This window comes from Oculina patagonica, chromosome 2 (genome assembly GCF_052425735.1).
Source record: "Oculina patagonica isolate OP01 chromosome 2, crgOcupat, whole genome shotgun sequence".
NCBI lineage: Eukaryota > Metazoa > Cnidaria > Anthozoa > Scleractinia > Oculinidae > Oculina > Oculina patagonica.
In genome coordinates, this window is record NC_135759.1 from 15,109,772 (window position 1) to 15,132,443 (window position 22,672).

Here is a 22,672-nt window from a genome sequence, read left to right on the forward strand (position 1 = left end):
AGACACAAAATCTTATATATATTCGTTTTTAACACTATTACAACGTAAGCTGCACAGAGAGCAGCAAAATCTCAAAGCAAAAATAACATTTTTACTTCACTTAAAGAAACGGATGAGGGAAGTAAAGAACATTAAAAAATTAAGCTTACATCTGATTCTTCTAACTGCTTGAGTTTTTCCTTGAGATGGGTGTTCTCTTTCTCGAGGTCTTCCGCACCCTATAGGGATAAAGTTTTCGAGGAATGCGTTTATTTCAAAATAAAGAGGAATGCCAGCTACACATATGGTAAATATATAGATATTTCTCAAACGGTTTAATTATTTTGTACTCCAGTAGTATCATTGTTTGTGGTCCACCTCTTCTCGGTGGAGCGCAAAAAAACGCGCGAAGTAAGTGCAATTATCAGCAAGCGAGCTATCGTATTTCAATTCTATCAAACCAGGCGTAAAAAGCACCATTTAAAGTATGGCTTTCAATGGATAATTAGTCAGATAGGTGTCCTCTTAGATGGCTTAGTCTATAGCATTCGTTTCCTAATTTTGTGTTGTTTCTTATTGAAATAAAGTGTGCTATTAACCTAAATATTGAGTGATGGACTTACTTTCGCGCTTTCAAGAATTTGCAGCTGTTTTCTGAGAAGTTCGTTTTCTTCTTCCAGTTCTTTTAAACTCTGAGAAAAAGACGTAAACAAAAAATACACGTAAAAAAATCATCAAGTCGCTGTCGGTATTTGCTTCGTCTAGCTACAAGGTTTTTTTTTCGAGTTCTTGAATGATTTTTCATTTTATAAAATTATCGCACCATAAAATCACTCAATTTTAACAATATTGCATGTGCACGTAAGAACGAGTTGATTCAGATTAGGTCTTAAAAGGAGCAGTCATCTTTTTGGCCAATAATATGTAGTTATTAATAGTACAGTGCAATACGTATTCGGTATTCAATAAACGACCTTAAAAGAACTATATTTAATTTGCTAATATCCAACCTTTATCTCCTCCGCCCCTTCAGCGCCGCCATCGTCAATTCCCTGCCTCAAGGCCATCAGATTCAGCAGCTCAGAGTCCTTTCTCTCTTTCAAAAACCGGTCAAACCGGTTTACAGCACTACTATCACGTGGCATGTCTGTTAACACGTCTCTTTCCTCGGTGTCGTTAGGAAGGTTCATTGATTCGTCTGTTTTGTTGAACACGCTGTCACTTTCATCAAGAGAGGCTAGCAATGGAGTATCAGCTGAAAACAAATGAACGGATTTGATACAAAAGTTGTGATAGTAGCGAAACAGTATTGTAATGGCAATATAGATAAGAGATGAAACTACAACAGAGAGTATGAAACTAGGGCAATGGATATTTCGCTTTTCATACGCGAACACTGTGAAAAGGGCATTCCCACTTGTTTGTTTTGGGGCAGTTTGACGTCATTCAGTAACGCCTGGTAATCTGTACAGATCAGGCATCATGTACATTTGTTCCTTTCGCGAACGGAAAACAAACGTCTCTCTTCTTCCCGCCTCTCTCTCGCTCTTCATTATAGGCGAAAGGAAGAGAGGCCCTGTGAACGAGGGTGACAGGAAAAATCTAGTGTTGTTGTTTGCCGTTTCGAAGTGAAAGTGAATAATTCGCGTTTGTTGTGATCGTAAATTTTCATAGTTATTTTTAAGAATTTATTTGACTCTTGTCCAGAACTTGATGCTTTATCTATCAAGCGAGAAAAACGCGCGGTAAGTTTTGTAACGTGTAATTTTTAAAAAAGCTATAGATATACTTTTAACTGCGAGTATATCAATTACTACGAATAAATAAAATTTAAGAAAGAAAGATGAAACGCTTGATGTGTTATATGCTTTATATACCTTCGGGAAACTCGGACTGCTCTTCTTCTGCTGCTTGTCCGGTTGGCAGGCAACCGACAGTTAAAGTGGCATCTCTAGGTGGCGGTCGTGATAATTCTACCATCAGGCTGTTACTGTGTTTATTACCCACATCATCTTGCACAGGACTGGAGTCTCCGCGATTCCTCAAATGTACTTGAACTGGATCAAAACCTGAAATATTTCCATGCAGAATATCAGGGATTTACGTCCCGACAAACTGGCAACGTTTTTCAACATGAATGACAATAAAAAACACGCGTCATAGATTTTAATGGACATCTAATTATTCTGGAAAACTTTATGCGGGTGCATCTATTTTTTATAGTTAGCAATTTGGGTAAAGCCCTGGCCAAACATAAACGCAAGTGGATGCAAGTAATCGCAAGTGGAACTTGCGTTCAGACTTGCGTTGGGTGGCCAAACGGAATCGCAAGTTGTCAAAAAAGGGCGCTGCAATTTAGTATTCGAAGTAAATTTCAGCGAGACTTGCGTTGGGTCTGTGCGGCTTTGGTATGAAACACACCCCTGGCAGTGAAAATGAAGGGATTTTCGTCCCCTGGCCAAACGGTGAAAAACTTGCGTTGACTTGCGTGCAAATTTGATCTCGACCAAAGTGAACGCAAGTCATCGTAAGTCAGCGCAAGTGCACACAAGTCCTGGTCAAACGGAAACGCAAGTTTTCCCAGGCCTTAATAATAGTGGTAATTCGGTTTGTAATGAAAGGAGTGATTTACAAAATAGGACAAGACAGAAGGAAGAAAACTTCTAGGATCAGGGTAATCACGAGTGCTAATACGTCTATTACCGGCAAAGTCGAATGACACGAACTGATAAATGTAACAAAATTACGGAAAACTATAACATTAATTGAGTAAAACTAACGATCGGCCAAAAAAAAAATCAAAACTTTTTGGTAGAAATAAAAAGAGTAACATTCGAGGTTATTTCGAAATCGATGAGGAAAGAAACCCTTCCAAGAACAATTATTCTGTTACAGTGTGCGTAAGTGACACTGTCCAATCAAATGCGAAAACGCTGTCATAGTTTTGATTGACACCGTACACGTACCTGTGTCTTCTCGTGACATGTTCATAGCTGACACAAACAGTGGCATGTCTTCATCAGTAACATTTCTCTGATACTCTGCCAACATGGCGAGGACGTCCACAATATCACACTGAATCCCAATGTCCTTGGAGAAAGCGTCACCTTCCTCGAAGGGCAAAGAATCGGCATCTGTATCCTCATTAGACAGGGCACCCGGGCTCACAGGGGACTCACCAGAGAGGTGCATCAAATCATCGGGAGCGCGAGCAAGTTGCGTCTCCTCAAGAACATGTTTAGGGGAGGATTCTACGTCTAGATGCTCGTCTGTGGGTAAGGCGTACACTCCATCAGTTTCTCTCACAACAAGATGAATAGGATTAAAACCTGTCGGGAAACAAATACATATACAATCAATGATGAATAAAATAGACCAAGGAAAAAAAGATTTACGTTAAGCATTTGGCAAGTGCATTCCAGATAGAACACCCACGAAGGAGGCAAAACATTTTTCCATGATGTTAAAAACTTGATAGAACTGAATCAGCAAGGTTTTAATTCAAATCAAAATTTGTTGGTTATGCAGTTCAAGGAATGCTGTTAAATTTGCACTAAAGCTTTAAAGACAACCTTCATCGCTTTAGACATTTTAAAAGGAGCCTTAATCGACTGTTATAAAATTCCCATATTGCACCTGTTTACACATTTTATGAAAAGCCTTGTTTTCAATTACTTTTGGGATCCACAATGACATACAATCATCCCTAGAGGAATTGAGTACAAGTCGTAATGAGAATTTTAGGGGTAAACGTGTATAAGGGCTCGTGAAAAAAGCAAACATAAAATTTATTTCAGTTTTTCCGCTACAAGCCATAACTTCTCTAATAAAACATCGTTAAGCATGGTACAACTCCTGAGATATCAGGGATTAGTAGCAACTTAAGAACAACGTTGCATCCCAGTCTGAGATATCAGGAAGATGCACAGGCAACAGCGTTTACAGCGGTTATACAACGAACTTTACTATTACAGACTCGCTACATTTAAAGATTGGTGGAACTTACTGGTTGTAACTTAAAGCATTTGTCGATTTATTGAAATAAAGCTGGACATGATTAGAATTTTAGTTAGTATGCATTATATTCCTGTTTTAAGTCGTTTTGTTTATAGTTTGTTATTAGTTGTACACGGTTAGTTTTATTTGCTTTGGCGTACTAGTTATATCTACCATAAAAGGCACGGCGTTTAACAAGCACGTTAGATTATCGTTATGGTTATTGTTTACGTTAGGTTATTTTTTTTAGTTATCATTATGTTATCATTATTATTATTAAAGCTCTCATTCAGTGATGAAAACTTATTTTCGGTTTTCACAATAGCTCACATCAATTACAGTACGCAATTTTTAATATGTTATCCTTAAAATTATTTTATTCAGTTTCCACACTTGTTACATTAATCACTTATGATTTACTAACACTAATCTTGATCTTGTTTTACCCATTTTTTTTTTAAATCTAAGTTACTTGAGTGTTCTTTGTCAATTGTGTGGTTTACAAAGTATTTACAAACGTAGTGTAACTATTTAATTTCAATTGGAGATTTAAAAACTGACAACATGCAGAGGGATTTTATCAGGAATTTATTTAACATTTTATTTGATGAGAATTTACTAACAGATTACACATGCATTCTATATAGTATTTATATTTAGGTCTACTGTTTTCTTCTCTTTAGGACAAGCATGCTTCTCCAGTGCAAAGTGAACTGATCGGGCACATGCACATGCATGAGGTACAAAACTGAGCACAAACCTCCGTCTGGTTGTCTCATTTTTAAGGCAGTCACAAACCACGACGGGACATCTTCGCCTTGTTCTTCAGCTTCCTTGCTCAGCTCTTCCAACAGTGATCCAAGATCCTCCAGTTCACACTGAACACCAGTCTCGACTAGCTCTGGAGTAACCTCCACGACGCCATCACTGAGGTTTGCTTCAAGGTATTCCAAGTCAGGCAATGTTAATTCTGTCATGACTCCAATATCTTGTCTTTGGAAGTCCTCTTCTTCGTCCTCGTCCAAGATGAACTCAGGCTCGTCCAAAACTGGAAGATAATCCATCTCAGACTGCAAATCAACAAGTGTTTCAGCTTGGAAATCTTCATGCACAAATTCCTTAAACGAAGGTGTAGCTCTCATTTCTGTTGCACTTTCCAGTTGATCTTCAAGATCTCTAATATCTACAATTGTCAACTCCGTCTCTGTTTCCTTGTCATCTTTTTCGACTTCACCATTACCTGGAAGTTCCTTGTTTTCATCACCGTAGATATCTCCCAGCACCTGAAGGTAGTCAATATCGGAGCTTGTCAAGTCTGTTATTACTTCTTTGTCATCTTTAGGTGCCAGCATCCCTGATAGGTCACCACCGTCACTGTTAATCTTTTTCAAGAGATTCTCAGCTTCCTCGAAGTATTCCAGGTCAGCAGTTGTGAGATCCGTCATGGCCTCTGCATTCTCCTTACTAACTGGCTCTGCAGCGCTAGCAACGCTTTCTTTGTACAGAACTTCGAACTGTTCCATGTGCTGCAGCTCAGATTCGGTCAGCTCGGTCATTACGTCCTTGTCTTCCTTTCCAGGTTCAATGACAACCCAAGATGAGTCTGTCTCCTGTGATTGTTCATGCTTCAGCCTTTCAAACTCTTCCTCCACATACTCTATGTAGGATACTGTCAGCTCTGTCATGGTCTCCACATCACTCTTGCCATCCATGTCCCTAGACTCTTTATCAAGCTCGCTGTCTTTGTACAAACTTTCCACTTCCATCAAGTACTCCAAATCGTCGTGGGCAAGTTCAGTCATAATTTCCTTATCTTCTATTTCCTTTTCCACATGGCGAGTCTCTGCTTCCTCCAAATATTTCAAATCTTCAATGGTCACATCTGTCATTACATGTTTCTCCTCCTTCTCCGCAGAATGAGCTCTTTTAAACTCGTCAAATTCCACCATCGTTTCCTTGTAGAGAACTTCCATATCTTCGTAATACTCCAAGATGTTGCCTGTCATATCAGTCATAGTATTCTTGCTCTGTACATGATCTCTATGATCGCTTAACGAAGACGACCTTGACCATCGTCTCCACTTCGGAGTTTTGCTTTTCTCGTGTTCATGATCGCTATGATCGCTATGATCACTATGATCAAATGACGACGACCTTGACCATCTTCTCCATTTCGGTGTTTTACGTTTTTCGTGGTCAGAGGCAGCAGATTCAAGACTCCTTAAATCATTAGCATTCATGTCCGTCATTGTTTCAACACTCAACCTTTCTTTTTGGTCTACTTTAGCTTCTGATTGTTCTTCCTTGTCGAGCAAACATTCTTCATGTGCAACTTCAACATCCTCCAGGTATTGCAGATCCGACACAGTCAAATCTGTCATAATTTCTGCATCTTCTTTCTCTACAGTTTTGGCTTCTGACTGTTCTTGTTTATCGACAAGGCATTCCTCATGAGCAGCTTCAACATCTTCCAAGTAGCTTAGACCTGACACGGTCAAATCCGTCATAACTTCTGCGTTTTGTTTCTCTACAGCTCTAGCATCTAATTCGTCTTGTTTATCAACAAGGCATTCTTCATGAGCCGCTTCAACATCTTCCAAGTATTGAAGATCTGACACGGTCAAGTCTGTCATAATTTCTACACTTTCTTTCTCCACATTTCTCGCATCTAACTCTTGCTGTTTATCAGCAAGGGCGGATTCAACAGCTTCCAAGTATTGTAAGTCTGACACAGTCAAGTCCGTGATCATTTCAGCATTTTGCTTCTCAACACTTAACGCTTCTAATAGTTCTTGTTTCTCTTCCAAGTCCTGAAGATCGGAAACAGTCAAGTCAGTCATCATTTCAGCATTTTGCTTCTCAACACTATGTGCTCTCGTTTCAAATTCGAATTGTTTATCGACAAGGCATTCCTCATGGGCTGCCTCGACATCCTCCAAGTACTGAAGATCTGAAACAGTTAAATCTGTCATAATTTCTACACTTTCCCTCTCCACTGCAGAATCTCTCGCTTCTGATTCCTCTTGCTTGTCAACAAGACACTCTTCATGAGCTGCTTCTACGTCTTCCAGGTATTTTAGGTCTGACACAGTTAAATCTGTCATAACTTCAATTTCCACTCCACTAGCTCTGGCTTTTAACTCTTCTTCCAGGTGCTGAAGATCGAAAACAGTTAAATCTGTCATCATTTCAGCATTTTGCTTCACGACATTAGTTGTGCTGCTTTCTAACTCTTCTTGTTTATCAACAAGGCATTCCTCGTGAGCGGCCTCAACACCTTCCAAGTACTTAAGATCTGACACAGTTAAATCCGTCATGATTTCGGCATTTAGCTTCTCAACACTAGTTGCTCCCGTTTCAAATTCGAATTGTTTATCGACGAGGCATTCCTCATGAGCCGCCTCCACATCTTCCAGGTATTGAAGATCAGACACAGTTAAATCTGTCATAACCTCAACACTTTCCTTTTCCACTTCAAACTCTTTCGCTACCAGCTCCTCTTGTTTATCGACAAGGCATTCCTCATAAGCCGCTTCAACATCTTCCAAGTAGCTTAGATCTGACACAGTCAAGTCTGTCATAATTTCTACACTTTCTTTCTCCACACTTCTCGCATCTAACTCTTCCTGTTTATCAGCAAGGGCAGATTCAACAGCTTCCAAGTATTGTAGGTCTGACACAGTCAAGTCGGTCATCATTTCAGCATTTTGCTTCTCAACACTTAACGCTTCTAATCTCTCTTGTTTGTCTTCCAAGTTCTGAAGATCTGACACAGTCAAATCCGTCATCATTTCAGCATTTTGCTTCTCAGCACTAGTTGCTCCCGTTTCAAATTCGAATTGTTTATCGATAAGGCACTCTTCATGAGCCGCTTCAACATCTTCTAAGTAGTTTAGATCAGAGACGGTCAAATCTGTCATGATCTCCACACTAAGCTTTTCAACATCATTCTTTCCACTTGCTAGTTCCTCTTCCTTGTCTTGTAAACATTCTCCGTGTGCTGCGTCAACTTCCTCCAAATATTGCAAATCCAACATCGTGAATTCTGTCATGATTTCCACATCTTGCTTTTCCCCGCTCTCTATTCCGGCTCTCTTTTTCTCTTCTTCCCTGTCAAACAAACACTCCTCGTGGGCTGCTTCCACTTCCTCCCAGTACTTCAGATCTTCAACCGTCAACTCTGTAGACACACATCTGTCTTCTTTGTCATGGGCATCCAATTTTTGGACGGGACAACTTTGATGAAGTTCTCCAGTTTCTTCTAGAAGCTCGAGGTCAGGCATGGTTAAGTCTGTTGTGGTACCTTTGTCAGCTCTCTCTGTCTCTTCTTCAGTGATAATGGACTTAAGATGGGCACATTCCACTTCTTGTAAATGGTCTACATCAAGAATTGTCAGATCCGTTTCTGTGCATTTCTCGTCTTTTTCCACAGCACTGTCAGCCTTCTGCCTATAAAGCTCTTGTACTTCCTCCAGGTATTGCATGTCATCTAAAGTGACATCAGTCATGCTCTCTTGCTCCCATTTTTCCACTGTGAGTGTTGTTTCCAACTGACTGGCTGCGTTCTCTATGTAGAAATCCTCCATCTCTGAAATCTCGATCAAAGTAAGCTCTGTCATGCATTCTGTGGACTCTTTTTCAGCATGACTAAGTAGAGAGTTTGAATCAGAATCCACCTCATGCAGACGATCTTTGTACAAGGTTTCCAAGTCTACGAGATCCTGCATGGCTATGTCTGTAATGCTCTCCTTATCGTCTTTCTCCACTTCAAATTGAGCGAGTTTGTGTTTCATCTCCTCCAAGTTCTGCCTGTAATCTCTGTAGGTGTTCTTGAGGTCCTCAACTTCTTCCCACACACCTTCTGTCATGTCGCACTCATCTTTGGTCTCCGTCGTTCCTGGAAAGGTCTCCAGCACGATCTGTGGTAACGCCTCATTGTCTAAAATCTCTGGTACATCTGTCATTGTTTCAGCTTCCTTCATCTCAACATTGAACCTAGCATTAACGAGATCCTGCAAAGACATTTCAGTAGACACGCTCTTTTCATCCTTCTCAACTGCAAAGAGGGCAAGCTTCTTTTCTAGGTCTTCGATATCGCGTTCAAAACCAGCGCACTTGTGTTGTAAGTTGATCATGTCATTCCAAGATAACTCTGTAAAAGACATTTCAGTACAACTGCTCTTTTCATCCTTCTCAACTGCAAAGAGGGCAAGCTTCTTTTCCAGGTCTTCGATATCGCGTTCGTAACCAGCGCACTTGTGTTGTAAGTTGATGATGTCATTCCAAGACATCTCTGTGAAAGACATTTCAGTACAACTGCTCTTTTCGTACTTCTCAACTGCCAAGACGGCAAGCTTCTTTTCCAGTTGTTCCATATCACGTTCATAACTAGAGCACTTGTCTTGCAAGTTGACGATGTCATTCCATTTCAACTCTGTCATCTCGCACTGATCTTTTGTACAAGTTACATCTTCTGGGAATGTGTCCAGCACAACTTCAGGTAAAGTCTCCACAAGATCGACTGAAGAGTGCACAACCTCTTCTTTCTCTGCATCTAACTGCGATTCAACTTCACGAGCGTTGTCAATACATTCTAAGTATTTACTTTCCATCTCAGCAAGTTCTGACAAAACGAGGTCGGTCGTAACACCTATTTCGTTCTTATCAGCTTCCTTTTCCTTCGTCTTCTCATTAATCTCATTGCTTAAAGACAAATATATGTCATTGTTTGCCTTCTCAACAAGTTCTTCCCAAATAACCTCTGTCATTGTTTCTCTATCATCCTTGGATTTTATTGGCGGCGTTTCTTCAAGATACCTTTGATAGCTACGTTCTAATTCCTCGAGCTCATCTCGGTCAAGGTCTGTCATTGTTTCATTATCTACTTTTTCTACCTCACCTTTACCTTTTCCATCAGTCGCTGACAAATCTTCAAGAAGGTTTCTGTATGATTCCTCCAACTCTACCAGATCTTGCCAAACAAAATCAGTCATGCATTCTTTATCGTCCTTTTCCAGGTCGAACTGGCCGCTATCTGCCCCAAGTCCCTCTGGAAAGCCATTCAGGTATTTTTTATACACGCTTTCCATACTGACCAAGTCTTCCCAGACCAGATCCGTCATACAGCACGTGTCTGCGGTAGGGACTCGTAGATCTGCATGCTTGAGGTGATCCATCTCTTCCAGTCGCTGGTCTCTGTAGCTTTCTATATCATCAAGCTCGCTCCACTGAAGGTCTGTGAGCGTCTCTCGGTCACATGTGATCACTGATAAGCTCCTTGACTCGTCAAACTCGGACTTCAAAGATTCGCTGTTGTACTGAATAAAAAAGAAAAAAAATATTTCACTTGATAAATGAAAACGACTTTATTTCGATCTAAATGATATAACATTGACAAAGATGATTTTTTACAACAACTGTCTCGGGAAAGGAATAAAAATGTTCCTTATTCACAGCTCTAACTTGGGTTGAAACGCTTCAACATCTTATGGGAGAAGCACTATGATGACAGCAACTATAGCTGCGAAGGAGGCTAGCGTAAACGTATTGATCTAGTGAAAATTGGTATTGGCGTTAACCTCCTATAACAAATCTTGGGCCATTGTGCCAATGAATAACCATTCTCTATAAGTCCATATAGCGTTTAGTACTGGTCGTTAATAATCAGCTCATTCATTCTCGTCACTTTGTATTAATATCATTTGGAGAAGTATGATGCTGGACTATGTTAGGTTGACAGGGATACCGAAGCACCTACTAATATTAATAGAACAAAAGAACGTTTTATCAACTTACACCCAAGTCTAGGTCGCGGACTTTGCCCCTCAATGCAGACTCTGTAATTTCCATGTGGTTGATTTTCTATACGACGAGAGGGCAAACATTAGTAAAATACTAAAAACTAAATAGTTTAGTAGACTGGGGTGACACATAAATGTACCGTATGACAAACTATCAGAGTACATAATACTACAGTTAAATCCCGATAACTCAAACCTCCCGCAAAATCGAACCCTTTTCGATTCCCCCGCAGGCCATCTTGTTACTAATTTTACCGTCGATAACTCCAAACTTCCGACAATTCCAACCTTTTTCGATTCGCCCCTCGAAGGTTCGAGTTATCTACAGATTCAACTGTGTTTGACTACCATTTTTTTCCCTACCTCAGCCATTGAATCCAACATCACCCTAGCTTGTTTAAGGGCACTTTGTTGTATCGGGGACAACACATTTTCCTAAAAAAAGGAGAACATCAGTAGTGATGTACAAATGAAAAAGCACTATATAAAGTATGTGTTCTATAAAATGAACTGAAAATCATAATTCATTTTTGCTTAACAGTATCTGCTTCGTTATTTCTTAATCTCACTGCCGCAACTGAGTGCTAAATTAGGTTTCACCAGAAAAGCATTCTTTAGACACAGTACGTTGCGACTTGTTATAACAGTTTCTGGACATTCCTTGGTATTTTGAAGGTTACACAGCGTGTGTAGCATGCACAGGACTTATATAGGGTTCACACTGGAGGTGCACGCACAAAGATGCCGCCTTTCTCTTCCCTGACTTCTTCGACTTCATTGCATGTTCTCCTATGACTGTTACTAACCCTTCATTTACACTGGCATTTTTTACACTTTATATTCTGTATTCCCTACCTTCTCTGTTTCTAATTCTTCCAGACAAGCTTTGATTTCCTCCAACGAAAGATCGGCAAAATCATTGTTCTGAATAATAATGAAAAAAAAAGTTAGTTACTACCAGAGGCTGTTATAATAAAATTGATAAAGATTATATGTAATTGTGTTAGCAATGTGATTCTCTCCTCAACACAGACATTCCACAAGCGTAGGATCGTTGAGGGGCTAACGATCCAATGATTCCGCCCCAGCTTAAACAAACAAGTTATTTCTTTTCCGAACGGAAATTACATAAGATAGGGGGGGGGGGGGGGGGAGTATATGCATGTGTGCGTACGGTATGGCAAACAGCTGAAAACGTTTGGTTTCAACATTTTAATTTCACAATTTTTAACCTTTTAGCCTTGTAAATAGCATACATTTTAGCAAGCGAACATTCTGGGGAACGTGATTCTGTTAAAGCTTTTGAATATGAAGGTACAACAGGAGCATGTATATCTGGCAGCGAATTTTCCAGTCTTTCACCCCTGTCACTACACGTAACATTTAAGTGACTGACCATCATCCTAGGTGACGGAGATGCTTCAAAACCATTGTTGCTTCTGGATCTTCTGGAATCCCAGTCTTCTGATCCAGCAGTCTGAAAAAGTGTATCACACAATAATATTAGCTACATTGACATGTGAGCCCTGAATTTTAAAATTACTTGCACTACATACATGTGCATTATACTCAATAGCGGAGAAATCTGAAATTTGGAGTTATCCTTGATCAAGTGTTTCTCTTTAAATGATTTTGCTTCTAATTCAGTTGTACCTGAGTAGAAATTAACTTACAGATAACTGTGACATTTCTTCCAGTTCAAACTCCAGGAGATCTCTTTGACCCTGTAGCTCTCGCATGTCCTAAACAACAACAAAAGTCAAGACAAGCCTTAAAAATAATTATTCTCATGCCATTTGTTACAGCACATTAAATATTTTCTCAGAAGCTCAGCTAATGATCATTACCTCAGTATATTTAGCCAGTTCTCCTTGTGCGTCATCTCGGGCTTTCTCTGCTGCCACAAGCTGTGAAAAAACAGCATGAAAATTATTATAGAGAAATCCTTCCAATAAAAACATTTGTGCAATATAGAAACAAGTGCAGTTAACAGGCCATAAATAACTTGGTCATATTAATGGAGTTGTCAAATTCAAAGGGTTAGTTCAAATCATAATACTTAATATACTTATCCCTTGAAATGATGTCATAACAAGTATACTAATTTAAGTTCTGACTCCTCCATCAACTCCTGTTTACAGTTTAGTAAACAGACACAAAAAAATGCTTGTGTCAAAGAGAGTCCATTTAATTGACACGTACATACCTCTATTTAACAGTTAAAATTAAATACATATTGTACCTTTTGGTATAAAGCCTTGTTATCTTCTTGAATTTGAGTCATTTCCTCTGACCCAGTTCCCTGCAAATGTATCATCTGTCATATTTATCCACAGTATAAAAATAATAATATGACTGTGTAATTCTTAAAGACGAAAAAGTCATTGAAACTGAAGGTACCTGTCCACTATCATTCATCATCCTCTCAAGCTCGTGAATTCTTGCTTGACTCTCAAGTAAATCTGACTGAAGCTGCTGTTTCTCCTGTAGAAAACAAATTGAATTCTTCATTAGTTATACAGACAAAACTGCTCTAAAGAGAACCTCTGAATACAGTGTTCGTACACGTTTTCAGGCCAAAATTCAAGGACTTTGCAAGGACTTCCCAAGACCCTTCTTGGAAATTTTAAGGACTTTTTTCACGTTTGAGAAATTTACCCCAAATCAAAGATTTCCATTCTGTTATGCTGTTGATGTGCTTGCTAAAGAACTAAAAAATCACTTATTTTGGCGGTCTTCTCATTGCCTTGAAGGCTTTTGACGTTTAATAAAAAAATCAAGGACTTTCAAGGACTGAAAACCAATTTCAAGGACTTTCAAGGCCTCGAAATCGAACTCCTGAAATTTAAGGGTTTTCAAGACGCGTACGAACCCTGTGAATATTGTGAAACTTAGGTCAAAATATTGTTGTATGATTAAGAAAGAAGCAATTATATCCAACTTTTCATCTAAATCTTGCTCATAAAGAACCATCAGATTTATCAGTGAGAGCAACAATATATTGATTATATTGCAAATGTTTCTAATGAGTTGATTTTGTTAAGGATAGCTATAAAATACTGGCTCAGTTAACAATACTGCCAGAAACTCAACATTGATAAGTACTGCAAAATAAATAATGTAAGAAGTTAAACTGTTTAATATTGAGCTTCATACATGACAAATAATTACCATCTCATCCCTCTCAGCATCCACTGCACTGCCGACATGAGCTTGTAGAAGTGCATAGGCCCGTTCTAAAGCTAACAACTCTTTGGCAAGCTTCTTTATTCTTTTGCTGTCAACATCATCACTTGAAGACTTAAGATAACAAAGATAACAATATTAATGTCAGTAGCCATTTAACATTTATGACAAATAATTAACAGGTTATAATTGAAGAGATCACTAATACCAACAACCACAAACTGACATAAGTAAACTATCAAACAAGTTTTAACCTTGCAGTTAACCAGTCTATACATGTACCTTATACAAACATAATCCAGTTTTGCATCTATTTTTGGTCAGCTCGATCTTACTCTCAAGATATAAAAATTTAATCAGGTTTCCTACGGTGATTCCCACATATTGTTTACAATAAACATATTGGTCAATTCTCACAATGTAGAAACATAATTAACTTAATAATTTAATCCTGGCCTTGTTGATGTCTGTCTGCTTAGCAAGGTATTGATGTAAGGAGATATAAGATTTCTGTTTCTCACTATAAGAGTATTTATTAGGGTTGAGAAATGCAGTCTTACATTGAAATACTGTGCACTGTTGTGAATGGAACAAGAAACTTTGATTTATTATTGCTATACCTTGTTACATATTGGCAGAAATTACTGAGAGTTATCATTGCAGAAAGCTAAGCAAGTGTCATAACCTCAGCTACTTTCAAATCATTTTTCTAGAAGGCCAGCACAATGATTTTGACTGACTAATGACACGCTAAAACTAACTTTACAGTTTAGTAACACTAGAAGGAATAAATTGTAACCAGAATCCTACTGAGAAAAATAGTACACATGGTGTGCAATCATTCAGCTTAAATGACAACAACAACAGCATGAATACAGCCTGACGACTGAACAGTACATGCTTCCATTTAAAGCAGCCATGATAACCTAAATCTAAGTTATTAAACAATCTTAACTTTTTAAAGATGATTAAAAGTCATGTTCATTTGACCAAACCAATGTCTTTCTCACATAGAGAACTTCGCAAAATGTTATCATTGGTTACAAGACTCATAATTAAGCTTGGTTTAAGCAATTGTTAGCTTTTAGGCACATTTTAGTGACAAAGGAATGATCTGTTTACTTGATGCCACAAATTTCCTGTTTAACGCAGCTCAACTCTATACCTACATGAACAATGTGTAGGTACTAAAAGGAATTAACTTGTACAAAACACAATGTAAATGAAAGCATGGATTACCTCAACAAGTCATCACAACATTTCAAGTCAACCAAGCAATTTTTATGCAAATGAACCAATTTTCTGTTGTCATGTTTCAGTTTATTGCTCACTTGGAATGCCAATGTTTACATTTTTCTATTTTTTCAATAGCATAATTATTAGGAGCTGCCATCATTCAAGCCAAATCATTCATAACTAATTAACACCTGCACAGCTGGATATACATTCATATATAATGGCATGAAATTATACTTAAGGATTTCTTTAAGTCAATTGAGGCAAAAATATTAGAGTGTTCAAAATGACAAGCTTCTGGATGCAAATTTTAGATGACTTTTATTAATAACTTTTAAACATATTCGACAATAAATATGATGACACGTTTTTGTGTTGTTTTTTTTTTATCTTTTGTACAAACAGATTTTAAATTGGCTATTGGTAGCTTGTTTTCTTGTATTTGAATGTTTGTTTCTTTAAAGATATTATCCCTCAAATCTTAAGTTATATTTAGTTTGAAAAGGATGCCTCGTTAATTTTTAATTTCCTTTTTAAATTTTTAATTAAATAGGCAGTTACTTTAATTTGTATCAATTTCTGCTACACTGTCTTTAATTGTTTAATATCTTCATCGTAACCAAATGAAAATCTGGCCAATAAATCATAAAATACAAAACGTTATGATTGAAAATGGATCCTGCTCTAGTTGATAACACAGGTAAAGCTACAAGTTGTTTTCCCAATTAAGTTTTCTAAACAATGTATAATATTTATTGGAATGCACTATTAAATGGAAGGGGGGAGGGAGGGAGGGAGGGGAGTATGGACATTTTCTGGAGCATTTTATTAAAGTATACACTAACCATTTCTGAAGCTTCACTAAAGTCAGAATGAACTGACAAGGCATCATCATCAGTCACAGGAAGGAAATCGGCTGATAATGAAGTGACACTGGCCTGAAAATAAAACATTTGCCATTAAGCCTGGTTCTATGGCAATTCCTATAAATAATGTTACAGTTTTATGTGGCTTACTGGTTGTCGTTTGCTCTTTTTCTTCCTCCCTCTCAAAAGCTCAATCCTCCTGTCTTTTTCCTGAATGAAATAAACAATTGAAATTAAAGGAGTTATGTCACACAATTTTAAGTTTACAATTCTATTTATTTTTGTTAATTAAGAGCTCTAAACTTTAAATTGGCAGAGCAAATTAAAGTCTTTTACTGGCAAAATCACGGCCACATAACAAACAAAGATGATTTTTTTTTTCGAGCACTGGAAATGACACTTTCATAAATTTTGCCCATCCATGCCCCTTTTGGCCTTTACATGTTTCTTTTGAGTTCATCTATAGTTTTAAACCGTTATAAATTGTGGTATTTCAGTTAATTCTATGACCGGTTGGTCAGTGCCAAAATTGCCTAAATTTGCGTTACATAGCCCCTTTAAATCAATTCACAGATTTTTTTCCCTGCAGTCCTTTTTGAATATCTATTGGATTCTATGATACAGACATGTCTCTTGAGTTTTAGGAATTATTTATTCTGTCATCACTTTACTCACCATCAAGCTTTGTTTCAGATCTGCAATAGTTCTTGTTTGTTCTCTCATCTGGGCCCTCAAGTTACCAAGCTCATCCTGCTATAGAAAAAAAAAAAATTCCTTGAGATTGTTCTGTCTGTTCTTTTTTTCTTTTAAACAAATATACAGTGATCATGAATTATACAGATTACCTTTTTGTTAAACAACTACAGTCAACTCTCGTTAAAGCGGACACGCTCGGGGCATCGTTTAGTGTCCGTAATAGCGAGAGTCCGTAATAACGGGAGTCATTTCCAGTCAAACCTTATTCGCCGGAGATCTGAATTTTGTCCGTAATAGCGAGCGTCCGCAATAGCGGGGTGTCCGCAAGGCGAGAGTTGACTGTACACAATGTTATAAAGTGGGTGTGTCTGTGTCCCCCCCCATCCTCCTGTTAGAAGTAACATGGTAGTCTTGAAGGACTCCTTGGCCATGCTTAATAAATAGCAAAAATATACATTGTACACATAGCTGGCTTGTTGATCAACATCCCATCAGATGGGACCTGTACAAACTAAAGGCAATATTCTACAATGTACACTGTAGTTACAATACTTCTTTGTAACTTAAAGGGTCACCAACTAACACCACAGAACTAATAAGTAACATTCCATCACAGACTGTACAACAAAACTTTAAGTTCTTTTCTTTTACATTTTTCAAAATTTTGATAGAGTAAACATTGACACCACAAAATATCTCTTCCAAGCTTCTACCTAAAAAGGTGTAAACCTGTCAAGTACCTAGCAAATACTAATTTTAGTTTCGCTACTTATTGCCCGATCAGTCATATACCAACTTAACATTTACCTCTTTGTTTGCCTTCCCCCTTGGTCTCACAGAGTTCTCCTTTCTTCCTGTTAAAGTCTTTTTCTGTGTAAGTGATAATAAATAAAAAATTATAAAAGTTTTTTTTTTGTTGATAAAAAACTGACTCTGGTACATAATTATGTCCTTTCAAAGTTAACAAATGGATAATTGGGTGAAACAAAGTAATCTGAAGAAATTTGTATTTGTGCATGCAGACACAGGACTTAAATAGATACTTAAATCTTTTAATTCTTACCAAATGGTTAACTTCATCCAGCAGCATTTTGTTCCGGCTTTCAAGCCTCTTGTTGGTTTGCAACAAATCAGCATTCTTTCTCTCAAGCTTCCTGTTTTTATCTCTGCTGTCCTTTTCAAGCTTTTCTAACTCAGCAAGCTATTGAAAGATAATATCAAATATCACAAAAATATGCTAGTACATGGACATGTTATGGGTTCAATAATACTGTCTTTAAACTATCCCATTGATTTTTCTTTTCAGAAACAGACTTTAGTATCACACAAACCACAGTCACATTACATACAGTTATAAAGGTTTAGTAGATATTTTAAGGATACTGTAAAAAATTTTGTGTGCTTTTCTGTCTCTTTATTTTTCTTTCATGTATGTTAGACATGAAAAGACATTACTGTTTAAAAGTCAAGCTGTCTGAGAATGGAACACAAGGTTTACATGATTGTACAAACCAAGATTTACAAATTAAAATTGTTGTGGAATTAAAGTTTACAGTCTGCAAAAAATTTCAGAAGTTCAAACTTCGAAAACTTTTTGCCTTGGATTTTATGCAGTATCTGCTGATTGCCTGAATAATGACCCCCTGAAGATTAGCTGAATGCATACCTTAGTCGCTATAATAATAAACTAATAACAGTTGAATCCTGAAAACTCAAATCCTCAATAACTCAAACCTTTTTCGATTCCCCTCCAGGTCATTTTCTTCCTAATTTTTACCCTCAATAACTCAAAACCCTGATAACGCAAACCTTTTTCAATTCAAATTATCAGGATTCCACTGTTAATACACAAAATAATTATAATAGTGAGCAAATACACTGTATCACTTCCATTCATGCAAGAACAATATATCAAGAACAAATAAAAGTTACAGAACTACAATAAATTTTACTCTAAAGTCATACTAAAACAGACTTTTTGGAAATAATTTTTTAACACCCCCATTTTATGCATTTTATTTTTGGTAGTTTCATGTAGGTTCCCTTAAGTTTTCTTTGTTCAAATATTGTTTAATTACATGTACATGTTTCTAAAATTACATAGTCATTACAGTAGAAACATTGACATAAATCCTTTGGTCTTTTTACATGTCTCTTAACTGTAGTTTGTTATAAAATTAAAATATTCCCTGCTCAAAATTCAAAGTGGATTTTATGATACAATCATGAATAGGATCTCTTAACTGTTAAGATGAGTAAATTTAAAACTTTTTAATGTAAGCAGTGATGCCATTGATAGCAGGTTCTTCGCACATGACCACACATATTTTCGACAGGTATTTCAAACATACCAATTCTGCATTTCTTGTTGCTAGTTGTTGATTCTTTTCATCCAGCTTCCGAACCAAAGAACTCAGCTCCACATTCTTTCTCTGAAGCATCCTTAATTCTTGACTGCCACCCTTTAAATCCTGTGGAAAAAATCTCTTAACTTAGCATGATGTATAGACATTTAAATTTGGCAGAAATATTTCATGTCTCATTTGAAAGGTAAAAGTCACAACATTAACAAGAAAATGTTTTTTAACTTCAGTGGGATGCAAAAAATGAAATAAACTGTGCACAGCTAGTACCATTTCTCAAGATTTTTATGGGTCAGGAACAAACACACTGTCTGACATCTCTACATGTAGTGTTTTATTTTAAGTCATTACAGCCCTTGGCAAAAGCTTTTGTTTGCATACATTAAAATAAATTTTGTTCATAGCTTGTGGTTTTCCTTTTGTTAAACAAACAATTCTCTTAAATTGATGTTTTATTAATTAAGTTCATTGGACTTCCTAGCTTGACTGCAAGTATTAATAATATCAATTTATAAATCAGGTAATATTTAAATGCCAATTTACAATTCTAATAAATGTTACTACTTGTTGAAATACACATTTCTTGTGGTTCTGAGGTCACTGTGATGAAAATTCTCAAATTCTCTGATAGAGCTACAGGTGGCACCAGTCATATTCATGCTCCTTTTCTTCCCCCATCTAAAACATTATAGGCTGAAGTTATGTATGTTTTAACAACAGGCTCCCAAAAAGGATAGGGCTCCAGGGCTCTGGGCCAAATAGTCCGGTCAGTTAGGTAGAAAATTTACGGAAATCGTGACAAAGGGCGTAAAAGCGCCAAACTTGGCACAAATGTAGTTAAGGATATTACAAATCATTTAAGAAGGGGTGCCACAAAAATTTCCCCCAGGGGGGAGGGGAGGGGAGTTTTTGTAAACAAGACCATATTTCGGCATGTTATGACCATGAGCAACAAAAGATTTCGCTTTGTAAAATTTCAGGATGGCTTAAACCGTTCGTATAAGTAAAGTTAAAGCAAAAATGAAACAAAATCGATAAATCTTTGCCCAGCATTGAAAACTTAATGCCCGATATAGTAAAAAACGGCAGGTTTTTACTCATCATTAAGCCTTTTTCGATAGAATTTTCCCCAACTTTTCACTTATTGTGATGTTTTAACGAAAAATATTCAGTAAACCAATCGTATGAAATTCACATCCATTTGTAAGTTAGTAACAAAATAAAAATCTCCACATTTCATCACTTTTGTGATTCAATAAACAATAAATGCTAATTAATAGTCAGCGGTTTTTCCATACAACATGCGCTTTACTTCCCGCCTTCAAAGCGTAGTCAGGGGACAGGGAAGGTCACTGCAGCCGTCACGGAGGTCCGCTATGTAAACTGTAAGTATAACCAGAAATTAAATTCAAATTAAACACTGTTTTCAAGTTAAAATGCTTTCGCTAGAATCTAATGTGACTTGTAAAAGAATGTAAGCTATACCAACTCGGTTTAAGTGTGAGTTACCACAGGGTTGACGAGATTATGAACAGTTTAGCTACATCCGTTTGCGATCATTTCAAGTCTGTTGGAGTAGTTTGTCCTCTTTCTCTACAAAGAGGCTTGTTCACCGTTGGGGCCATTGACAATATAGACCATAACCCTTCATCAACAACAGCGCAAGGGTCATTTCATGGGACTAGAATAAGTCTGTTCCAGTTCCCGAAGCAAGATTCAGAAGTTAGCCAACAAGAAGTGCAGGGAGTGAGTCTTTGCGCCAGCAGGACCACTTCAAGAGATATCACACTTCCTGACGAGTATTCATCAGTTCCTCCCGTCTCTGTAAAGACATCAGAAGTTAACGTGCCTCCTACTGGTCGGGCTAGTGTGGAAACCCCAAGCAGCAATCAGCTGTCCACTGCCATTGCACAGGAAACTTGTTGGTTGAAGCACTGTGAACAACATCTCCATGAAGAGCTCACCAAAGGCATTTATCTGTCATGGGCTGCATATCACGCATCTGTTACAGTTGTGTCCAATCCTTTGCCTTGCTTGGGTAGCTTGTTGCCATTGTTAGACGAAAAAGCCGCCACAGTTGCCATGATGAAACATGGTATGTTGTGATGAAGAAGGCAACAGAGCTTCTAAACCCTGGTCAAATACCTGTCACTGTTTGTGACCAGCCTCTGTTCGCCATCGCAAAATTTGTACAGTGGAACTGGCCTTCTACACACGGAGAAAATTTACACGTTGTGATGCTAGGTGGCCTCCACATTGAGATGGCTCTTTGGTCCTTGTGCGGAGATCTTTTGGCTGCATCTGGTTGGACTACTGCACTAGCTGAGGCAGGAATAGCATCCACCGGTACATCGGATTCCTTTCTCAGGGTAGCGCACTTGACAAAAACCAGGCGTGCACACCAGATAACAGCAGTGGCTTTGCACAAATTGCAGCATGTTGCCTTTGCAAAACTCGACGGTCAACACGACGACGAGGAGTTCCAAAAGTGGCACGATGGAATGATTAAGAACGGTCCAACATACAAGTTCTGGTTCCTGATCATGCAAATGGAACTCACGGTACTGGCATTCGTGAAAGCACATCGCGAGAACAACTTCTCTCTGTATGTAGAAGCCTTGGAATCCCTTGCTCCCTGGTTCTTTGCGCTAGATCACACCAATTACGCAAGGTGGCTACCCATCCACATAAGAGACATGAAGTGCTTGCCAGGTGCCATTCAAGACGACCTCAAGAAATGCTGGGTTATTTCTAAATCTTTCTAATCTTTGAACAAGTTTTCAAGCATCCCAATCGATCAGGCACACGAGCAACATAACGCAAGTGTTAAAGGGTCAGGTGGAGCCGTGGGTCTAACAGAAAGTCCAGTAGCGTTTAGAAGATGGATGGTGGCCGGACCGGAAACCGCTAGATTGTTGGAAGAATTCGAAAGTCAGTTAAAAGGTGATCCAGGTGTTGATGAAAAGAACGAACACCACGAACAAGGACTTTCTACACAGAAGGCCTTTCAAAGTCATGTAAAGAATCTTGTCAATACAATCTCTGAAATGGGAGACCCTTTCCAGGATGACTGCCCTGAATTGCTTGCCCTTGACACGCGCAATTGTGCAGATGCGTCGGTTGTGGCTACTGTGCACACAGTCCAGGAAATTGGATTACGATAGTACGAGAAGTAAGTGGAAGAAGTCATTAAGGAGAGAACTGTGTCTATTCACGATACGATTTCGAAGAATTCCTTGCCACTGTTCAAGCGTCAACAGCCGAAGCAAATCTCAAAAGCGTCCTTGAAGTTGACAGCGGTAGCAAGTGATCGTTATCTATTTAGTCGCCTGTACATTGCCAGCCAACAGCGCGACGGAGATCTTGAAGAGTTCTTCAAGCATGAAAATCAGCCGTATCCGCCTTCATTGTCAGAGTTTGGAAACCTTCGATTCGGGAAAAAGTCTGATTTGATTACATGCGTCAACAGAGAATCACCACCTACACCGGCATCTTATGACGTGAAAGTTTTTGATGGAGCAGCTATCGTGCATGCGCTACCGGTTTCATC

At 38.2% G+C, this 22,672-nt stretch overlaps 1 protein-coding gene across 2 annotated transcripts in view; it reads right to left on the reverse strand.

The window, feature by feature from the left end:
- LOC144643107 (uncharacterized) overlaps positions 1-22,672 on the reverse strand; it is a 66,521-nt gene that overhangs the window by 36,923 nt on the left and 6,926 nt on the right. For both annotated transcript variants that reach the window (XM_078502251.1, XM_078502250.1), the window contains exons 3-23: positions 19,111-19,230; positions 17,823-17,960; positions 17,567-17,629; positions 16,739-16,816; positions 16,214-16,273; positions 16,043-16,135; positions 13,947-14,075; positions 13,176-13,259; positions 13,018-13,077; positions 12,623-12,682; positions 12,449-12,517; positions 12,172-12,252; positions 11,631-11,699; positions 11,139-11,210; positions 10,771-10,836; positions 4,736-10,292; positions 2,946-3,308; positions 1,857-2,048; positions 990-1,234; positions 603-671; positions 150-218 (exon numbers count right to left, since the gene is read on the reverse strand). In XM_078502251.1, the coding sequence (XP_078358377.1) occupies positions 150-218; positions 603-671; positions 990-1,234; positions 1,857-2,048; positions 2,946-3,308; positions 4,736-10,292; positions 10,771-10,836; positions 11,139-11,210; positions 11,631-11,699; positions 12,172-12,252; positions 12,449-12,517; positions 12,623-12,682; positions 13,018-13,077; positions 13,176-13,259; positions 13,947-14,075; positions 16,043-16,135; positions 16,214-16,273; positions 16,739-16,816; positions 17,567-17,629; positions 17,823-17,960; positions 19,111-19,230 (7,737 nt within the window). The remainder of the gene's footprint in view (positions 1-149; positions 219-602; positions 672-989; positions 1,235-1,856; positions 2,049-2,945; positions 3,309-4,735; positions 10,293-10,770; positions 10,837-11,138; positions 11,211-11,630; positions 11,700-12,171; positions 12,253-12,448; positions 12,518-12,622; positions 12,683-13,017; positions 13,078-13,175; positions 13,260-13,946; positions 14,076-16,042; positions 16,136-16,213; positions 16,274-16,738; positions 16,817-17,566; positions 17,630-17,822; positions 17,961-19,110; positions 19,231-22,672) is intronic.